General features: G+C 43.0%; 3 protein-coding genes and 1 pseudogene across 6 annotated transcripts in view; all 4 read right to left on the bottom strand.

Moving 5' to 3' along the window:
* Positions 1-15,034, bottom strand: part of LOC106611843 (protocadherin alpha-C2) — a 214,791-nt gene that overhangs the window by 68,624 nt on the left and 131,133 nt on the right. Inside the window, exon 1 of one of the 4 annotated variants that reach the window (XM_045723957.1) lies at positions 2,700-5,329. The exons of the other annotated variants lie outside the window; for them this stretch is intronic. Coding sequence (XP_045579913.1) covers positions 2,700-5,069 — 2,370 coding nt within the window. The 5' untranslated portion in view covers positions 5,070-5,329. Of the gene's footprint in view, positions 1-2,699; positions 5,330-15,034 lie in introns of those variants that run through there. 4 annotated transcript variants of the gene reach the window in all.
* On the bottom strand, positions 5,198-8,177 carry LOC123744578 (protocadherin alpha-8-like; annotated as a pseudogene).
* LOC106611845 (protocadherin alpha-2-like) lies at positions 8,646-11,176 on the bottom strand. Its single transcript, XM_014212445.2, has one exon. The coding sequence runs from the start codon at positions 11,049-11,051 to the stop codon at positions 8,661-8,663; it is 2,391 nt and encodes a 796-aa protein (XP_014067920.2). The 5' UTR covers positions 11,052-11,176; the 3' UTR covers positions 8,646-8,660.
* Positions 11,842-14,444, bottom strand: LOC123744648 (protocadherin alpha-2-like). The gene has a single exon (XM_045723988.1). It carries the CDS (start codon positions 14,314-14,316, stop codon positions 11,857-11,859), a length of 2,460 nt encoding a protein of 819 aa, XP_045579944.1. The 5' UTR covers positions 14,317-14,444; the 3' UTR covers positions 11,842-11,856.

Below are 15,034 nucleotides of genomic sequence, written 5' to 3'. Positions count from 1 at the left end.
GAGCGTTATCACACAGTCATCCAGAACAGCTGGTGCTCTCAGTGTTGCTTGCCTCAAAGCGAGCATAAAAGGCATTTAGCTCATCTGGTAGGCTTGCGTCACTGGGCAGCTCGCGTCTGGGTTTCCCTTTGTAGTCCATAATCATTTTCAAGCCCTGCCACATCCAACAAGTGTCAGAGCCGGTGTAATAGGATTCAATCTTAATCCTGTATTGACGCTTTGCTTGTTTGATGGTTCGTCTGAGGGCATAGCGGGATTTCTTATAAGCTTCCGGATTAGTCTCCCGCTCCTTGACAGCGGCAGCTCCAGCTTTTAGCTCGATGCGGATGTTGCCTGCAATCCATGGCTTCTGGTTGGGATATGTACGTACGGTCACTGTGGGGACGACGTCGTCGATGCACTTATTGATGAAGCCGATTCCTCAATGCCATTGGATGAATCCTGGAACATATTCCAGTCTGTGCTAGAAAAACAGTCCTGTAGTGTAGCATCCGCATCATCTGACCACTTCCATATTGAGCGAGTCACTGGTACTTCCTACTTTAGTTTTTGCTTGTAAGCAGGAATCAGGAAGATAGAATTATGGGCAGATTTGCCAAATGGAGGGCGGGGAGAGCTTTGTATGCATCTCTTTGTGTGGAGTAAAGGTGGTCTAGGATTTTTTTCCCCTCTGGTTGCACATGTGACATGCTGGTAAAAATTTGGTAAAACTGATTTAAGTTTGTCTGCATTAAAGTTCCCGGCCACTACGAGCGCCGCTTCTGGGTGAGCATTTTCTTCTTTGCTTATGGCCTTATAGAGTTGGTGCCAGCTCCGTTCTGTGTAGGTAAATTGACGCTATGAATAATATAGATGTCAACTCTCTTGGTAGATAGTGTGGTCTACAGCTTATCATAAGGTACTCTACCTCAGGCGAGCAATACCTCGAGACTTCTTTAATATTAGACATTGTGCACCAGCTGTTATTGTCAAATAGACACACACCCCCACACTTCGTCTTACCAGACGTAGCTTCTCTGTTCTGCCGGTGCACGGAAAATTCCACCAGCTCTATATTATACGTATCATCGTTCAGCCACGTCTCGGTGAAACTTAAGATATTACAGTTTTTAATGTCCCATTGGTAGGATAATCTTAATCGTAGGTCATCCATTTTATTTTCCAATGATTACACGTTAGAAAGAAGAACGAATGGCAGTGGGAGTTTACTCGCTCGCCTACGGATTCTCAGAAGGCTGCCCGATCTGCGACCCCTTTTCCTGCGTCTTTTCTTCAAGCAAATTACGGGGATCTGGGCCTGTTCCACTGAATGCAGTATATCCTTTTCGTCGGCCTCGTTAAAGGAAAACGTTTTGTCCAGTCCACGGTGAGTAATCGCTGTTCTGATGTCCAGAAGTTATTTTCGGTCATAAGAGACGGTAGCAGCAAGATTATGTACAAAATAACTTTCAAAATATGTTACACAAAATGCTAAAAAACTAACAAAATAGCACATTTGGTTGGGAGAGTGTAAAATGTCAGCCATGTCCTTCGGCACCATCTTTTCAAGGGAGAGAGATAGAGAGACGGGAAGGTCAGGGGGGTAGAGAGAAATCGATATTAAGAGTTGGGAACCCAAGAGAAAAACAGAGACCATGAGATTGAGAGAAAGGCACAGTGAGTCAGGGAAATGTAGAAAGAAGGGGAGAGAAAGAGGAATATATATATTTTATAAAAGGGTAGAGAATGAAAGAAAAGGATTACTCATGCACTCAAAAGTGAAATCAAGGGTTGTTACAGCAGACATCTTGCAAGGCGTGGGAACAGCATAAATAAGGGCAGAGAGAAAGGCTTCTCCTATCATCCACATACCTCCTGAGGACTCAGAGAGATAGACAGACCCCTGACTGTGCCAGGCCAGCTCACTCGCATACAGAAACACATACTCCTCCATAAAAATTATGGTCTGTTTGTTTCAATTGCTATATCAGTTAACTTGGGTGGTGTTTGTGAAAGATTCAACAACATGCAATCACAATCTATCAATCTACCTTGTGAATGCAAGGGATTGCCTTACTGACTGACAGAGGAGCCTATTTTCAATGTTCAGAGAGGGAGTGATGGACTCAGAAGAATGCACTGAGTGGTAGCATTCTGGACATGGGGATAGGCATTGACATGATATAATTACAACAACAAAAAACATAAAACTACACCCTGTGAAAGTATTGAATCCTTCACAATCATGACAACCAATAATCCATCAAAGAACTAAAACAGCTGACATTCTGATTTTGCTTTCATTACAAAGTTCACAATTTGCCTTTTTCAGTCAGTCTACAACTCTATCCGTGGTAAAAAAAATATATATAAAAAAATATTCATTGAAATAGAATCAATACAAAAGTAGATTTCAACTAGTTTCCACTAGCATCATGAAGAGCCATTCATACCTCACGGAGGAATAAACACTTAGCGCGAACATTTAGTTCTGAAAGTTTAGCGCGACTTCAGCACCTTGGAAAGCAACACTCGATCTATTTACCTTGGAGGCCATACGGACAGTGCAAAACAAAGCCAATGTGACAACTCTCGAGTGGTGGGCTGATTTCCGGAAAAGAGGCATTTCGAAAACCATAATCTTGACTGCATCACGTTAAAATGAGCAATACAGGTTCAATTTCATAGAAAATAGGCCCGTTAATGTATATAGATCTTACCTCCTCTTTGTTGGGTAACGTCTGAGTCCTGTTAAACGTGTCATTTCCATTAATACTGATCAGTTCTGCATCTGCAGGTGGATACGGAGCGGGGAAAACCACTACGTCACTCTTCAGTGTGTCTGAGCTGAAACACACGTCATACTGCTGAGTAGATTTAGAGTAAGACCAGCTTCCGTCAGGGTGTGTGGTGATCATTGGGGCGCTGTACCTTCTGAAACTGTCCTCTGTCCTGTGGCATTTTACAGCTATTAAACTGATGAGGCTCAGTAAAAATATCACTGATACCGAGGAAATGGCGATCAACAAATACAGGTTTAAATCAGAGAAGTTCTCCTCCTTTCTCGGTACATTTCTGAACTGAGTCTGGATTTCACCTGTACTTTCAACCACCACTACATCAATAGACACAGTCGCTGACAGTGAGGGTTCTCCGTTATCAGAAACCAACACGACCAGAGGGTGAGTTTTCAGGTCATTGTCACTCATTCTCCTCTTAGTCCTCAGTTCCCCGCTGCTGGTTCCGATTCGGAAGAGGTTGGTTCCCTTGGGCTCAGAGATGTGATAAGAAAGCAGCGCATTGTAGCCAGAGTCGGCGTCTACAGCCCTGATCTTGGCCACAAAGTAGCCCGCTTCAGCAGAATAGGGAACGTTCTCAGCGTTAACGGAGCCGTGTTCAGAATAGGGCGCGAGAATCCCAGGACTGTTGTCATTCTCATCCAGGATAAAAACGTTCACAGTCACGTTGCTGCTGAGTGGAGGAACACCAGAGTCTGTGGCCTGAACTTTAAACTGGAAAGTTTTCATCTCCTCATAGTTAAAAGACTGCAGACTGATTATATCTCCAGTATCCGAGTTTATATTTACAGATGATGATATTGAAACACTTTTATCTAATATCGAATACGTCATCTTTGCATTTTCTTCTGAATCTGGATCAAAAGCAGATATTGTATAAATGACGTCTCCTACCGGACTGTTCTCTTTCACATAAACATTAATCACCGGTTCTGAGAAGCGAGGAGCGTTGTCATTTACATCAGAAACGTGTACTGTAATAACGCTGGTGCTGGAGAGAGGCGGGGTCCCTTCATCAGTAGCTGTGATGGTGACATTATACTGAGAAGCGCTCTCCCTGTCCAGAGGCCCGTCGACCACTAAAGAATAATGATTATTGTATGAGTTGTTTATCGTAAATGGCACAGAGCCTAGTATTTTAACCTGTACAGCGCCATTTGTGCCTTCGTCATTGTCTTTCGCTGTTATCAGACCAACCGTTGTCCCCAATGATGCATCCTCTTTCACAAAGCTAACTAATGAAGTGATAAATATCTCTGGTGTATTGTCATTCACGTCAGTGATTTCAACCAGGACTTTACAGTGAGATGCTCTAGGATTGTGTCCCCTGTCTTGAGCTTGGACACGTATTTCAACAGCATTGTTTTTTTCGTGATCCAACTCGCTTTTAACGGTTATTTCACCGGTAGCTGCATTAATGGAAAATGCGGCAACGTTATTATCACTGTTTTGGTTAATGAAAATATAAACAATTTCCCCATTCAGATCTTCATCTGCGTCACTCGCTTGAACCGTGATGACGGATGCACCTATAGGCGTATTCTCAGGAATACGAGCTTTATAAAGTGGCTTTTTAAAAATGGGTATATTATCGTTAACGTCTTTCACATTTACAATGATCTGTAACGTTCCTGATCTAGGAGGTTTTCCTCCATCTACAGCGGTCAGTGTGAGCTGGATAACGGGCTGTTTCTCTCGGTCTAAAGCTTTCTGCAGCACTAACTCAGCAGACACACTCTGCTCTCCACCGCTCTGTACATCCAGGGAGAAGTGTTCATTCGGGCTCAGCGTGTAGCTGTTTACTGCGTTAGCCCCTACATCCGTGTCGTAGGCGCTTTCCAAAGGAAATCTCTCCCCTGGAAATGCAGATTCAGATACATTCAAATATGTTTTAGAGGACCTAAACGACGGTGAGTTGTCATTTATATCCAAAACATTCACTTCAAATCTGTATAGATTCAATGGCAAATTCACAATGGCTTCCAGTTCTAACGAACACTTCGTGCTCCGAGCACAGAGCTCGTCTCTGTCTATTCTCTCTCTCACCGACAGAATTCCTGTTTTTTTATTTACATCAAAATACCTCTGATTGGGTCCGGAAATCTTAAACCCACGATATTCAAGTTGCTGCACGTCAAGATGCAAATCCTTTGCCAAATGACCAACAACAGTGCCCCGGTTAGATTCCTCGGATATGGAATAGACGATCTGTGCTGACGCGATACTCCAAAGATGACATAACGGGAGGAGATAGGACATCCGCGAAGGAAACATAACCCCTTTGTGAGTCATTGTGTCGGTATTCCGTTAACGAAACATTGTGAAGAACAGAGGCTATCACCCGCATAGATGCGTAAACCAAAACAGAACCAGACGAGAGCCACGATGTTCTGCTGCTCACCCGAACAAAGCCTTTTTTTTCAACAACGACCAATGCTCCTGTGTAGGGCGGAGCCTCGCACGGCGAGCGAGGATTTACACTGCGTGAGTGGATAGCGATACCGTGTGGACATATAAAAACAATCAAATATTTCTGTGGAAGTGGAGACCAAACACAGTAATCTCCCCCCAAAAAAGTTAGTGACCAAAAGATGACCAAATGATGACCTTGGTGAGTTCTGATCAACATGATTAGGGTCTGTACTAAACATACACCAACACTTTACAATGTTCATAGGCCTACAGTTTAAAGGACATGGTGCATTTCAGAACCATGAACAGCAAGGCCTGCATCTTTTTCACCGCACGCAAATAGTAAGCCGATTTTACAACAGGTGAAAACTTCGAAATGTCCAGTATTTCACTGATCATTTAAAAGAGTGAAAAAATAATAACAATGTCATAAGGACCTATAGAAGACAAAATGCAGTCATTACGGCACACATTTCGTTCACTGAACTGTAATATCTTACCTCCTCTTTGTTGGGTAACGTCTGAGTCCTGTTAAACGTGTCATTTCCATTAATACTGATCAGTTCTGCATCTGCAGGTGGATACGGAGCGGGGAAAACCACTACGTCACTCTTCAGTGTGTCTGAGCTGAAACACACGTCATACTGCTGAGTAGATTTAGAGTAAGACCAGCTTCCGTCAGGGTGTGTGGTGATCATTGGGGCGCTGTACCTTCTGAAACTGTCCTCTGTCCTGTGGCATTTTACAGCTATTAAACTGATGAGGCTCAGTAAAAATATCACTGATACCGAGGAAATGGCGATCAACAAATACAGGTTTAAATCAGAGAAGTTCTCCTCCTTTCTCGGTACATTTCTGAACTGAGTCTGGATTTCACCTGTACTTTCAACCACCACTACATCAATAGACACAGTCGCTGACAGTGAGGGTTCTCCGTTATCAGAAACCAACACGACCAACGGGTGAGTTTTCAGGTCATTGTCACTCATTCTCCTCTTAGTCCTCAGTTCCCCGCTGCTGGTTCCGATTCGGAAGAGGTTGGTTCCCTTGGGCTCAGAGATGTGATAAGAAAGCAGCGCATTGTAGCCAGAGTCGGCGTCTACAGCCCTGATCTTGGCCACAAAGTAGCCCGCTTCAGCAGAATAGGGAACGTTCTCAGCGTTAACGGAGCCGTGTTCAGAATAGGGCGCGAGAATCCCAGGACTGTTGTCATTCTCATCCAGGATAAAAACGTTCACAGTCACGTTGCTGCTGAGTGGAGGAACACCAGAGTCTGTGGCCTGAACTTTAAACTGGAAAGTTTTGATCTCCTCATAGTTAAAAGACTGCAGACTGATTATATCTCCAGTATCCGAGTTTATATTTACAGATGATGATATTGAATTACTTTTATCTAATAACGAATACGTCATCTTTGCGTTTTCTTCAGAATCTCGATCAAAAGCTGATATCGTAAAAATGACGTCTCCTACAGGACTGTTCTCTTTCACATAAACATTAATCACCGGTTCTGAGAAGCGAGGAGCGTTGTCATTTACATCAGAAACGTGTACAGTAATAACGCTGGTGCTGGAGAGAGGCGGGGTCCCTTCATCAGTAGCTGTGATGGTGACATTATACTGAGAAGCGCTCTCCCTGTCCAGAGGTCCGTCAACCACTAACGAATAATAGTTTATTTAGTTTGACTTTGTTTACTAATGGCACAGACCCCAGAACTTTACAATCTGTAAGCGCCGTTATTACCTTCATCTTTATCATTTAGCTGTTACCAAGACCACCCGGTCCCTAACTCATGCATCCTCTTTAACTAGGCTCACTAATAAGTGATATAACTTGATCTCAGGTGCATTGTCATTGACATCAATAACTTCTACTAACACTTTAGAATAACCACTGCGATGCTCTAGGAGCTTGGTCCGTCGCCTGAACACGAATTTCATATGCTGCATTTTCTTCGTAATCCAACTCCCTTTTAACAGTAATTTCACCACTTTCTGCATCTATTGAAAAATCTCTGCAGAATTATTACCACGTTTCTATGAAGCTATAAACAATTTCACCATTCAGTACCTTCATCTACGAAGCTTCCAGCTTCAATATTGTTGACCCTAAAGATACATTTTCATTAACACGGGCTTTATAAAGTGGTTTTTAGCAAATGTTGGCGTATTATCGTTGACATCTTTCACGTTTACAATGATCTGTAACGTCCCGGATCTAGGAGGTTTTCCTCCATCTACAGCGGTCAGTGTGAGCTGGATAACGGGCTGTTTCTCTCGGTCTAAAGCTTTCTGCAGCACTAACTCAGCAGACACACTCTGCTCTCCACCGCTCTGTACATCCAGGGAGAAGTGTTCATTCGGGCTCAGCTTGTAGCTGTTTACCGCGTTAGCCCCTACATCCGTGTCGTAGGCGCTTTCCAAAGGAAATCTCTCCCCTGGAAATGCAGATTCAGATACATTCAAATATGTTTTAGAGGACCTAAACGACGGTGAGTTGTCATTTATATCCAAAACATTCACTTCAAATCTGTATAGATTCAATGGCAAATTCACAATGGCTTCCAGTTCTAACGAACACTTCGTGCTCCGAGCACAGAGCTCGTCTCTGTCTATTCTCTCTCTCACCGACAGAATTCCTGTTTTTTTATTTACATCAAAATACCTCTGATTGGGTCCGGAAATCTTAAACCCACGATATTCAAGTTGCTGCACGTCAAGATGCAAATCCTTTGCCAAATGACCAACAACAGTGCCCCGGTTAGATTCCTCGGATATGGAATAGACGATCTGTGCTGACGCGATACTCCAAAGATGACATAACGGGAGGAGATAGGACATCCGCGAAGGAAACATAACCCCTTTGTGAGTCATTGTGTCGGTATTCCGTTAACGAAACATTGTGAAGAACAGAGGCTATCACCCGCATAGATGCGTAAACCAAAACAGAACCAGACGAGAGCCACGATGTTCTGCTGCTCACCCGAACAAAGCCTTTTTTTTCAACAACGACCAATGCTCCTGTGTAGGGCGGAGCCTCGCACGGCGAGCGAGGATTTACACTGCGTGAGTGGATAGCGATACCGTGTGGACATATAAAAACAATCAAATATTTCTGTGGAAGTGGAGACCAAACACAGTAATCTCCCCCCAAAAAAGTTAGTGACCAAAAGATGACCAAATGATGACCTTGGTGAGTTCTGATCAACATGATTAGGGTCTGTACTAAACATACACCAACACTTTACAATGTTCATAGGCCTACAGTTTAAAGGACATGGTGCATTTCAGAACCATGAACAGCAAGGCCTGCATCTTTTTCACCGCACGCAAATAGTAAGCCGATTTTACAACAGGTGAAAACTTCGAAATGTCCAGTATTTCACTGATCATTTAAAAGAGTGAAAAAATAATAACAATGTCATAAGGACCTATAGAAGACAAAATGCAGTCATTACGGCACACATTTCGTTCACTGAACTGTAATTCTTACCTCCTCTTTGTTGGGTAACGTCTGAGTCCTGTTAAACGTGTCATTTCCATTAATACTGATCAGTTCTGCATCTGCAGGTGGATACGGAGCGGGGAAAACCACTACGTCACTCTTCAGTGTGTCTGAGCTGAAACACACGTCATACTGCTGAGTAGATTTAGAGTAAGACCAGCTTCCGTCAGGGTGTGTGGTGATCATTGGGGCGCTGTACCTTCTGAAACTGTCCTCTGTCCTGTGGCATTTTACAGCTATTAAACTGATGAGGCTCAGTAAAAATATCACTGATACCGAGGAAATGGCGATCAACAAATACAGGTTTAAATCAGAGAAGTTCTCCTCCTTTCTCGGTACATTTCTGAACTGAGTCTGGATTTCACCTGTACTTTCAACCACCACTACATCAATAGACACAGTCGCTGACAGTGAGGGTTCTCCGTTATCAGAAACCAACACGAGCAACGGGTGAGTTTTCAGGTCATTGTCACTCATTCTCCTCTTAGTCCTCAGTTCCCCGCTGCTGGTTCCGATTCGGAAGAGGTTGGTTCCCTTGGGCTCAGAGATGTGATAAGAAAGCAGCGCATTGTAGCCAGAGTCGGCGTCTACAGCCCTGATCTTGGCCACAAAGTAGCCCGCTTCAGCAGAATAGGGAACGTTCTCAGCGTTAACGGAGCCGTGTTCAGAATAGGGCGCGAGAATCCCAGGACTGTTGTCATTCTCATCCAGGATAAAAACGTTCACAGTCACGTTGCTGCTGAGTGGAGGAACACCAGAGTCTGTGGCCTGAACTTTAAACTGGAAAGTTTTGATCTCCTCATAGTTAAAAGACTGCAGACTGATTATATCTCCAGTATCCGAGTTTATATTTACAGATGATGATATTGAATTACTTTTATCTAATAATGAATACGTCATCTTTGAGTTTTCATCAGAATCTCGATCAATAGCTGAAATCGTAAAAATGACGTCTCCTACAGGACTGTTCTCTTTCACATAAACATTAATCACCGGTTCTGAGAAGCGAGGAGCGTTGTCATTTACATCAGAAACGTGTACAGTAATAACGCTGGTGCTGGAGAGAGGCGGGGTCCCTTCATCAGTAGCTGTGATGGTGACATTATACTGAGAAGCGCTCTCCCTGTCCAGAGGTCCATCAACCACTAACGAATAATAGTTTTTATAGTTTGACTTTAGTTTAAAGGGGACAGACCCCACAACTTTACAATGTGTAAGTCCGTTATTACCTCCATCTTTATCAATTACTGTTACCAAGGCCACCACGGTCCCTATCTCAGCATCCTCTTTAACTGGGCTCATAAGTGATGTTACTGTGATTTCAGGAGCATTGTCATTGACATCAATAACTTCTACTAACACTTTAGAATAACCACTGCGAGGCGAGGAGCCTTGGTCCGTCGCCTGAACCCTAATTTCATATGCTGCATTTTCTTCATAATCCAATTTCCCTTTTACAGTAATTTCACCACTTTGTGCATCTATTGAAAAATCATCTGCAGAATTCACATTTCCACGTTTCATGAAGCTATATGCAATGTCAGCATGTGTACCTTCATCTAAATCCGAAGCTTCCAGCTTCAATATTGTTGTCCCTAAAGATACATTTTCATTAACACGGACCTTGTAAAGTGGTTTAGCAAATGTTGGCGTGTTATCATTGACATCTATTACGTTGACAATGATCTGTAACGTCCCGGATCTAGGAGGTTTTCCTCCATCTACAGCGGTCAGTGTGAGCTGGATAACGGGCTGTTTCTCTCGGTCTAAAGCTTTCTGCAGCACTAACTCAGCAGACACACTCTGCTCTCCACCGCTCTGTACATCCAGGGAGAAGTGTTCATTCGGGCTCAGCTTGTAGCTGTTTACCGAGTTAATGCCCGTATCTGCGTCATTACCTATCGGTAGCGGATATCGCTCACCAGAGGAGGAAGACTCTGATATGTTAAATATATGAACGCTTTCTAGAAATGTCGGTGCATTATCATTGATGTCTAATATATATATTTCAATACGGTGAACAAGCATAGGATGGCTCAATATGGCTTCTATATTTAAGGAGCACTTCACCGTATTCGGACAAATCTGCTCTCTATCAATCCTCTCGTTAACGTACAGAATTCCTGTTTTCAGATTAGCCTCGAAAAATCTCTTACTCTGATCGAATGCAATCCTTAGACCCCTCGACTCCAGTTCCTGAACATTAAGGTTTAAATCCTTAGCCAGATTCCCCACAAACGTGCCTTTGTCCACCTCCTCTGAAACGGAGTAAGAGATCTGCGCTGCAGACCAGTCAAATAAACAAAGCAACGCGACGCACAGGATCCAAACGCGTTCTCTTTGTCTTCGACGACCCATCGCTGCTTGGGCAAAACAACTGAATTCAAGTAATGGTCATGTATCCATTAAAACTCTCGAATATTCCGTTATATGTCAGAGATCCTGTACAGCCCAGCCCTCTCCGTCTCACCACCATTCGAGTTCTTTGCTTCACAATACGCTCGAGACTGGTGGGGCTCGACTCTTTTTCATTCAGAGAGGAGGAGTCATAGTATCTCGATAGCTTCTCTCCCATTTATGGTCCATAGTGACACCGTGTGTTACTTTCATACATATATTATTCTTAACTTTACAATGTCTTTTTTCACAGTTTTTTTTACGATACTGAGATAACCTGAAGTAGACAACCTCGTGTTGATCATTCACTCACAGAAAGGCCTATATATGTAAACGTCAAACTGTTCTGTTAAATGGAAAACAAATGGAAAGCATCAGAAAAGTAAATCAACCTCATGTAATGGAATAAGTGTCATCTAGTGTCATCTTCGGATAACAATGGCAGAAGAAATACCGATATAATTCAATAGAAAATAGTCAATAGAAGCATGACGACCATCACTTCTGAACACACATGTATGTGATGTTTCATATGAAAAGATATAACACATAGTCAGGGCAACAAAAGCGTATCCAGTACATTACGTGAAACAACAGGCAAAAGCAGGTAGCCAAGACCGTGATAGATTTCAGAACCATGGGCAGCGCCTATATGTTCATCTTGACAGCGAGCAAAAGAGCGCGGCATTTATCCAACTTGAACCGGCAGCAAGATGACTATTATTTAACTGAACATGCAAATGAGATAGAGAAGAAAAGTTCAACGTCATCCAAAGACATTGAGAAAAACAACAAAGCAACAAAACAGGCTACCTAAAGGATGGATTTCTGGGTAATGTGAAACTATAGTTCTTACCTCCTCTTTGTTGGGTAACGTCTGAGTCCTGTTAAACGTGTCATTTCCATTAATACTGATCAGTTCTGCATCTGCAGGTGGATACGGAGCGGGGAAAACCACTACGTCACTCTTCAGTGTGTCTGAGCTGAAACACACGTCATACTGCTGAGTAGATTTAGAGTAAGACCAGCTTCCGTCAGGGTGTGTGGTGATCATTGGGGCGCTGTACCTTCTGAAACTGTCCTCTGTCCTGTGGCATTTTACAGCTATTAAACTGATGAGGCTCAGTAAAAATATCACTGATACCGAGGAAATGGCGATCAGCAAATACAGGTTTAAATCAGAGAAGTTCTCCTCCTTTCTCGGTACATTTCTGAACTGAGTCTGGATTTCACCTGTACTTTCAACCACCATTACATCAATAGACACAGTCGCTGACAGTGAGGGTTCTCCGTTATCAGAAACCAACACGAGCAACGGGTGAGTTTTCAGGTCATTGTCACTCATTCTCCTCTTAGTCCTCAGTTCCCCGGTGCTGGTTCCGATTCGGAAGAGGTTGGTTCCCTTGGGCTCAGAGATGTGATAAGAAAGCAGCGCATTGTAGCCAGAGTCGGCGTCTACAGCCCTGATCTTGGCCACAAAGTAGCCCGCTTCAGCAGAATAGGGAACGTTCTCAGCGTTAACGGAGCCGTGTTCAGAATAGGGCGCGAGAATCCCAGGACTGTTGTCATTCTCATCCAGGATAAAAACGTTCACAGTCACGTTGCTGCTGAGTGGAGGAGCACCAGAGTCTGTGGCCTGAACTTTAAACTGGAAAGTTTTGATCTCCTCATAGTTAAAAGACTGCAGACTGATTATATCTCCAGTATCCGAGTTTATATTTACGGATGATGATATTGAAACGCTTTTATCTAATAACGAATACGTCATCTTTATATTTTCATCTGAATCTGGATCAAAAGCAGATATTGTATAAATGACGTCTCCTACCGGACTGTTCTCTTTCACATAAACATTAATAACGGGTTCTGAGAAGCGAGGAGCGTTGTCATTTACATCAGAAACGTGTACAGTAATAACGCTGGTGCTGGAGAGAGGCGGGGTCCCTTCATCAGTAGCTGTGATGGTGACATTATACTGAGAAGCGCTCTCTCTGTCCAGAGGCCCGTCGACCACTAAAGAATAATCGTTTTTATAATTCGACTTCAGTTTAAAAGGAACAGACCCAGTAAGTTTACAGTTGGTGATGCCATTTTTACTACTATCTTTATCTGTCACTGTCACTAAGGCGACCACTGTCCCTATCTCGGCATCCTCTTTCACTGGACTCATGAGTGACGTTACTGAGATTTCTGGAGAATTGTCATTGACATCAATAACTTCAACTAATACTTTACAGTGTGTGCTACGAGGTGGAGTGCCTTTGTCTTTAGCTTGAACACGAATCTCAAAAGCGGAGTTAATCTCGTAATCTATACTCCCCTTCACAGTAACTTCTCCAGTTTCAGAGTTAACGGTAAAAACATCCGGGGTGTTTGAACTCCCGCGACCAATAAGAGAATATTCTATTTCACTGTTAATTCCCTCATCTAAATCTGTGGCATTGAGTGTTGCAACAATAGTACCAAATCGCACGTTCTCAGTAACACGAAATTTGTAAAGCTGTTTGTTAAAAACTGGAATATTATCGTTAACGTCTTGCACATTGATAATTATAAGTAACGTCCCGGATCTAGGAGGTTTTCCTCCATCTACAGCGGTCAGTGTGAGCTGGATAACGGGCTGTTTCTCTCGGTCTAAAGCTTTCTGCAGCACTAACTCAGCAGACACACTCTGCTCTCCACCGCTCTGTACATCCAGGGAGAAGTGTTCATTCGGGCTCAGCTTGTAGCTTTTTACCGAGTTACTGCCCGTATCTGCGTCATTCGCTATCGGTAGCGGATATCGCTCACCAGGAATGGAAGATTCAGCTATGTTGAGTATATGCAATTTCTCGATGAATGATGGTGCATTGTCATTGATGTCTAAAATAGTCACATCAATACGGTGGAGAAGCATAGGATGGCTCAGTATGGCCTGTATGTTTAAAGAGCACTTTACCGTATTCGGACAAAGCTCCTCTCGGTCTATCCTCTCATTTACATACAGAATCCCTGTTTTCAAATTTGCCTCAAAATACCTCTTACTCTGTCCTGATACAATCCTCAGACCCCTCGACTCCAGTTCCTGAACATTAAGGTTTAAATCCTTAGCGAGATTCCCCACAAACGTGCCTTTGTCCACCTCCTCTGAAACGGAGTAAGAGATCTGCGCTGCAGACCAGTCAAATAAACAAAGCAACGCGACGCACAGGATCCAAACGCGTTCTGTATGTCTTCGACGACCCATCGCTGCTTGTACAATATGAATAAATCCAATAGTAAATAGTCACATATCATTGAAACCTAAAAAATCCGTTATAGAGACCGTGAACAGCCCAGCCATTTCCGTCTCACCACCAATCGAGTGTTTCTTTCGACAAAGCGCTCGGGACTGATGACGCAAGTCTTTTTCTCATTCAGAGAGGAGGAGTCATAGAATATAAGCGACTACATTCATTTCTGTGGTCTACAGCGACACCATGTGTAATGTTGTACATAGTCTATATTACTCATGTAAAATAAGAATGTATACTATTTCACGTGTTATTATCGTTTCACTTGTTAGAATATTGAGACAAACTCCAGTAGACAACATCGTGTTGGATATTCACTACCCAACATGCATGTGTGTTAAACGGAACAACGTTCTATTCAATGCAAAAAGACAGGGAAAGTAGGTGAAGAAATGCCAACCTAATCTAATGAAATAAATATTCAGATTGTCATGTTCTGATAACAATGACAGAAGCCATAACAATCAAGGACGAGTGAAGATGCAAAAAGGACATTGATGTACAAAGCTCAAGAGGTTAACATTGTGATATTGTCAAGATTGCTGAAACACTTTTCTCTAACGTAAATTCCACTTAGCATCTGTTCCATTACACCAGTGACAAGTTAGCAAAGAGCAACAACGGCTGCAGCACCATGGACAGCACTTAGTAAGATTTCAGCTTCGGAAACAA

Source organism: Salmo salar, chromosome ssa09 (assembly GCF_905237065.1).
Source record: "Salmo salar chromosome ssa09, Ssal_v3.1, whole genome shotgun sequence".
NCBI classification, from domain to species: Eukaryota; Metazoa; Chordata; class Actinopteri; order Salmoniformes; family Salmonidae; genus Salmo; species Salmo salar.
This window is presented reverse-complemented; position numbering and strand designations above follow the sequence as displayed.

Excerpts from the sequence above, each read along its gene's own strand:
- LOC106611845 (XM_014212445.2), bottom strand. The coding sequence starts at position 11,051 with ATGGGTCGTCGAAGACAAAGAGAACGCGTTTGGATCCTGTGCGTCGCG.
- LOC123744648 (XM_045723988.1), bottom strand. The coding sequence starts at position 14,316 with ATGGGTCGTCGAAGACATACAGAACGCGTTTGGATCCTGTGCGTCGCG.